The 7,282-nt window shown below is 47.4% G+C and overlaps 1 protein-coding gene across 1 annotated transcript in view; it reads right to left on the reverse strand.

Annotated features, from left to right (window-relative positions):
* LOC129696099 (anion exchange protein 2-like) overlaps positions 1-6,619 on the reverse strand; it is a 92,308-nt gene extending 85,689 nt beyond the window's left edge. The window contains 1 exon segment of the mRNA XM_055633550.1: positions 5,753-6,619. Coding sequence (XP_055489525.1) covers positions 5,753-5,797 — 45 coding nt within the window. The 5' untranslated portion in view covers positions 5,798-6,619.
* Between the last annotated feature and the right edge of the window lie 663 nt (positions 6,620-7,282).

Consider the following 7,282-nt stretch of genomic DNA (forward strand, 5'->3'; position numbering starts at 1 on the left):
TCATTCCTGTAATGGGACGACCAGAACTGCACACAATACTCTACACGCGGCCTGAACAAAGTCCATGATTTTTTTTACTCTTGGACTCAATATCCTGACTTATGAAAACAAGCATGCCATGTGCAGCAAGCATTCCATATACCTTTCCACCACCCACAAGGCATGAGACAAGTGCGTGACGGAATACTCTCAACTTGTCCAGATGAGGCAGCACCAAAGGTCTAAAGAGGTTGATCTACCTGGACACAGCAGCTACTACTTGTTCACAGGCCATCCACCACCCCAAACACTCATAGCCTTACCACTGGTGCATGGTAGCTGTAAAACAGCAGCACCACGATTGTACACGTCTTGTGTAAACTACTAAGGACATATCCCTACCCGATTTTATTTTTCTAATTTCATTTCTGTCATGTATACCAATGTACAACGAAAAGCTTTGTTTTGCACGCTATCCAATCAAATGAACAATACTGTACATAAATACAATTGTCAAACTCAAGTACAATAGATAGAGCATAGGGAAAGATGTGAGTTCAGATTATAGTTCTCAGCATTGTAGCGCACCAGTTCCAGAGTCTAAATTCCAACGTCTGCAAAGAGGTAGAGGGGAATTGGATGATACCGTAGTTAATGGACAGTACCCTAGCTAATGGGACCGAACCGAAGCAGTGGGACAGAGGGAACTGAACTGGACAAGGCCTGAGAAAGTTTGAAGCAGTTTCCACGGAAACTTTCAACAGACCTGATCAAAACCTAAAGAGCGAAAGATTTCAGGGCAGTGCAGAGCAAGCAGAGGGACAGGGGTTGTTGCACAGTGTTGACGTGACACTCAAATTACTGGTGAAAAGGGTAATGTAGAGAGTTAGCCAATCCTCACACACTGCTGCCCGTGTCCCAATTTGTTCACTCTGCTCTCTGGCCGACAGTGGCCCCCAATCAGACAACAAGCCAACGTGCTTCTCCATCCCTCTGTAACACTGCTCCTCCCTCGCTCAGCTCCTCCTGCCTGACAACACTCACATCTCTCAGCATTCTCCAGCCCACCACTGCTGTTGTCCCAATCGCCAGGCCCCACACTCTGAATGTCTGTCCCAAAACACACTAGTTCCTGGTCGTGATTTGCATCAGTCAGCAAGGGTGAGTTAGGCCGAAGGGCCTGTTTCTGTGCTGTGTGATTCAATGACTGATGGCACTTGTCTGCGTGCGATGCACTGCGGGAGGTTTGAGGACCTGACAGATGCTGCAAAAATATAACTTCATTCACCTTAACTTGCAGAAATCAAGAAGAAAATCACAACTTTCACCTGTAAGGTAACTGCAGCAAGAACAAGCTGTAATTACTCAATGCCTTTAATTTTGGGTGACACACACTGTGCCACACTACAGTGTAATTGGTACTGACACAAGAGGAGAGATTCAGCAATAGAGGCCAGTCAAATGCCAAGATTGAAGGAGGCACAGAGTCACAGAATCAGAGCACGGAAACTGGACCATCAGCCCAATTTAAGCATGTCAACCAACGTGCTTCATTTAAGTTTATCCCCTGTACCTCTAAACCTTTCTTATACATGTGCCTGTCCAATTGTTCGTTAACTGTTGTCATTGTACTGCTTCAACTACATCCGCTGGCAGCTCGTTTCATATACCCATCATTCTCTGTGTAGAAAAGGTTGCCTGTTACCTGACCTGCCAACTATTGCCAAGGCCTGCTGGATCTCTTGGTGGCTACCCATTTTAACTCCCCTTCCCATTCCCACAATTACCTTTCAATCTTGGGCCACCTCCATTGCCAGAGTGAGGCCCCATACAGACTGGAGGCACAGCACCTCATATTGCACTTGGCTAGCTTACAACCCAACGGCACGAACGTTGAATTCTTCAATTTCAAGTAATGCCCCTGTCCCACTTAGGAAACCTGAACGGAAACCCCATGGAGACTTTGCGCCCCACCCAAGGTTTCCGTGCGGTTCCCGGAGGTTTTTGTCAGTCTCCCTACCTGCTTCACTACCTGCAACCTCCGGCAACCACCTGCAACCTCCAGGAACCGCACGGAAACCTTGGGTGGGGCGCAAAGTCTCCAGAGGTTTCCGTTCAGCTTTCCTAAGTGGGACAGGGGCATTATACCCCTCTCACCCGCCTCTCTTTTCCCTGTCCGCCTGCTAGCGCACACATATTTCTCCCAGTATTTCAATCGCCCCGCATCTTTTCCTAATGCGTGCACTCAACTCCCATCAACAACATTATCTCTTTTCTTTCCCCTCTCCCGTCCTCTTCCATCCATATCCCCCCCCCCTCCACCCATTATCCAACAGCCTTTTGATCCTTTTCATCTCAGGCCCGTCACTTACTCCACCCATCTGCCAATTACCTCCTCCTCACCAATCACTTGTCAGGCTTTGTCCATCCTACACAGCTGAGCTTTCCTGTCCCCCATCACAGGGTCCCTTCCTGTTTCCTTCCACAGTTGCTGTGCTGCTGCCAAGTGTTTTCAATTTTGTCATATTCATGGACCTTGAATACAGGCCCTTCGGCCCAACTCATCCAAGCTGTCCCATCAAAGCTCGTCCCATTTGGCCCATATTCCTCTAAACCTTTTCTATCTGTGTACATGTCCAAGTGTCTTTTAAATGTTGTTATTGAACCTGCCTCAACTACCTCCCCTAGCAGCTCGTTACATATACTCACCACTCTCTGTGTGAAAATGTTCATATGGCCCGGTGCATGCAATCGTGGCTGATCTATCTTTCCCTCTCAACCCCATTCTCCTGCCTTCTCCCCATAACACCCGACATCCGTACTAATCAAGAATCTGTCAATCTCAGCCTTAAAAATATCCATTGACGGCTTCCACAGCCATCGGTAGCAATGAATTCCACAGATTCACCACCCTCTCACTTGAGAAATTCCTAGTTATCTCCTTTCCAAAAGTACGGCCTTGTATTCTGAGGCTATGGCCTCTGGTCCTAAATTCTCCCACTACTAGAAACATCCTGTCCACGTCCTCTCTATCCAGGCCATTCACTAAGTTTCAACGAGGTCCCCCTCATCCTTCTCAACTCCAGCGAGTACAGGCCCAGTGCCGTCAAACTCTCATCATATGTTTTCCCAATCAGTCCTGGGATTATTCTTGTAAACCTCCTCTGGGCCGTCTCCACATCCTTCCTCAGATATGGGGCCCAAAACCACTCACAGTGCGGTCTGACCAGTGCCTTATAAAGCCTCAACACTACATCCTTGCTTTTATATTCTAGTCCACTCCAACTAAATGCTAGCATCAAAAAATGGTGCCGCCCAAGGTTCCGATTAAATCTTTTCCCTCTCATCTGAAACCAATGCCCTCCGGTTCTTGATTCCTCAACCCTGGGTAAACAGCTCTGTGCAAAACTGTACGTCATTGGAGAGCAGCAGGTTCCTTCTTGTGCATTCGTCAGCCATTTAAAAGCCTCCACCCCGAGGCCCCCACCACAATGCTAAAATAAAATTACATTGACGAAATACACGGAAACTCGATCAATACCTCAAATGCGTCAGTCAGAAATAAAGCGCTGGAAAAACCCAGTGGGTCAGGTGTGAAATGCCTTTGAATACAAAGATGTGGCAACAAATTCTCCATTGTAAGACTCCTTGTGAAAGGCTTCCCAAACTGACACTAATCACCACACCTCTAGTCTCACAGAAAACAACCAAGTGCTTCAGGCAAAACATTGCTGACAAATTACGTATGCTAAAATAAAAGATTGTTGCTTCTAATGTCCTGTGGGAAGACCACACCCCCTCCCCCCCCACCCCCGTGAGGATCAAGTCTCACTACAGATGACCTGAGTTGTGACTATAAACCCACGCTCTGCAGCCATGCTCTGGCCAACCCTCAATCAATACCTCAAATGCGTCAGTCAGGAATAAAGTGCTGGAAGAACTCAGCGGGTCAGGCAACATCTGCAGAGGAAATGGACAGGTGATGTTTTGGTCAGGACCCCTCTACATACTGAAGAGAAGCCCTGACCAAACATGTCCTAGATTTCCCCCCCCCCCCCCCACCAGATGCCACCTGATCTGCCGAGTTCCTCCAGCTGTTTGTCATTTTGCTCAAAATTCTAGTATTTGCAGTTTCTCTTTTCATTTCATTTTTTTTTTCATTTCTCATGTCTCACAAATGCTTTATAAACGTCAGTTATTGTAGTGCTGTTTGCGGAACCTATATCAACAATTCCCCCCCCCACCTCCCCCACCCCACCCTCAGTCATTCCCTCATCTAACCTCTCCCATAGGGCAAAAGATGCAAAGGCTTGGATGCACGCACTACCAGATTCAGGAACAGCTTCTGCCCTGTTGTTATTAGACCGTTAAATTATCCTCGAAGGGTGTAGTCCCGATCTCCCACTCTGCCTCATTGTTTCCCTTGCACTTTTTTAAACTGCACTTTCTCTGTGTCTGTAATGCTGTAAAATTATATTCTGCACTCTGGTATTTTTCTCTTTGACTACCTGTTGTACGTGTGTGGGTTCATTATACTCATGTACAGTATGATTTGACTGGATAGCATGCAAAGAAAGTTTTTTCACTGTACATTATTTTTAGTTTTTGGCGGTACTGCATGGATACAACCCACCTCGACCATCGATCACCCATTCACCCTAGTTCTATGTTATCCCACTACCTTAATAATAATTACAATAATGGCAATAATGAATCAACCATACCAAAACAACCTGCCATTCACCCCATCGAGTTGTACTGGTTCCACCTCAAAGTTCTCATCCATCACCCTGTTAGTTAAGACACTTCACACCAACTGTATATCCAGATACTTTAGAAATGCTGAGGCTTCTGCACCCAGTGACACATTGTGGACTGAGCTCTGGGATGGGCACTAAGAACACTAAGACACAAAGAGCATGATGCAATGGAACCAAACATCTAGCACCCATCACTCTTTGGGTGGAAATAAGTCTCTTCAATTCTTTTAATTCTTCAATCAAGTGCTTTAAATTCTTTCATTAGTGATGTGGACCTTGTGGATACGATAGGATTAGAGGGATGTGGACCAAACGCAGGCAGGTGGGAATAGTGCATGTTGGTCGGCATGGGCAAGCTGGGCTGAAGAGCCTGTTTCCACGCTGTATGACTTGGTGACTCTAGTGCCCTCTCTGCTCAGGGAAATAAGTCTCCCTCACATCAGAGTTTAAGAGAGTCAAGAGTGTTTAATTGCCAGGTGTACCGACAACAGACCAATGGAATTCCTACTTGCTGCAGCTTCACAACAATGCACCAATAAAGATAATCAATTATGCAATAAATTAATATCAGTAATAGTAGGTAACCAGACCACAGCAGTGTAAAACCACAGCCTGTGGTGTATCCGAAACACAGTCCATGATGATTGAAAGAGACAGCATGGAACTAGGCCCTTTGGCCCACCAAGTCTACGCTGACCATCGATCACCATGCACATGTTCTCTGTTACCCAACTTTCGCATCCACTCCCTACACATTAGAAGCAATTTACAGAGGCCAATTAACCTACAAACCCACACTTCTTTGGGATGTGGGAGGAAACCAGAGCACCCGGAGGAAACCCACGCGGTCACAGGGAGAACTTGCAACCTCCACACAGACAGCACCCGAGATCAGGATGGAATCCGGGGCTCTGGCTCTGTGAGGCAGTGACTCTATCCGCTGCAACACTGCCTGAATGTCAGAATTAATATCAAGTATTTCTTCTCCTGCCTCTCCGTGAGCTGGGACTAACCTGAGGCTGGATGTGATCGTACAGTGGACGGCCCCTCACTGCCATCTTCCTGTCAGTGGGGTCTCTCCAGCAGCCTCTCCCTCGTGTTACAGGAGCCGATAGATTACTGCGTTCCAATATTGCTTTGCTGGGAGAATCTGCCTTTATGGAAGGCAGCCTGGAATGTGCTAATCAGCTGCCTCCACATGCTTCAGCCGTTCAGTCCAAGAATCGGAGAGGATTCAGGGCTGTGCAAGCGTGTTCTGACTCGCACGGATTACGTGCCTCGGACTGCAACTTTGTTATTCGCCCCGTGGAAGGAAATTGCAGACAGCACGGAGCTCGGAGCTTTGACGGCAACAACTTCAGATGCAGCAGGACAAAATAAACCAATCATTTCTGTGCTGAAATTAAACCAGGCTGGTTTTCCGCAAGACTCCTCCCAGCTGCGCATGTGTAGACAAGCTGCAAGGCAGTAAGTGTGCGGTCTACACCCGGTGTCACCACCGCAGTGAAAGGTGCAAAATGAAGAGTTTACAACCGGGGCAGAAAGACGCCGTGGTGTGAGGAAACATTTCAGCATGATTATAGAGCACAGAAACAGGTCCTTCCACCCAACTTGTCCATGCCGATCAAGATAGCATCAGGACCTGCATTTGGCCCAAGGCCCTCTGAACCTTTCCTATCCATATATCTGTGACGGTCCTGCTGGTCGCTTCTTTCGTTTAGTTTAGAGATATAGCGTGGAAACAGGCCCTTCGGCCCACTAAGTCCGCACCGACCAACAATCACCCTGTACACTAGTTCTATTCTCAGATTCAGATTCAGATTCAAACTTTATTGTCATTGTGCAGTGTACAGTACAGAGAAAACGAAATGCAGTTAGCATCTCCCTAGAAGAGCGACATAGAATATGAGAAATAAATAAATATATTTACGTACATACAGTCATAGTAGTGCTATAATTTTTTTCCCTGGTGGAAGGAGTGTCCGGGGGGGGGTGATTGGTAATCACCGAAGTACAGTGTTGAGTAATGTAACAGCCACAGGGAAGAAGCTGTTCCTGGACCTGCTGGTCCGGCAACGGAGAGACCTGTAGCGCCTCCCGGATGGTAGGAGAGTAAACAGTCTGTGGTTGGGGTGAGAGCAGTCCTTGACGATGCTGAGCGCCCTCCGCAGACAACGCTTGCTTTGGACAGAGGGGAGTGAGGAACCGGTGATGTGTTGGGCAGTTTTCACCACCCTCTGCAATGCTTTCCGGTCGGAGACAGAGCAGTTGCCATACCATACTGTGATACAGTTGGTAAGGATGCTCTCGATGGTGCAGCAGTAGAAGTTCACCAGGATCTGAGGAGACAGATGGACCTTTTTCAGTCTCCTCAGGAAGAAGAGACGCTGGTGAGCCTTGTTGACCAGAGTTGAGGTATTGTGGGTCCAGGAGAGGTCATCGGAGATGTTGATCCCCAGGAACCTGAAGCTGGAAACAGCTTCAGCCGAGGGACAATTTACGGAGCCCAATTAACCTACAAACCAGCATGTCTTTGGGATGTG

Source organism: Leucoraja erinacea, chromosome 4 (assembly GCF_028641065.1).
Source record: "Leucoraja erinacea ecotype New England chromosome 4, Leri_hhj_1, whole genome shotgun sequence".
Lineage (NCBI taxonomy): Eukaryota > Metazoa > Chordata > Chondrichthyes > Rajiformes > Rajidae > Leucoraja > Leucoraja erinaceus.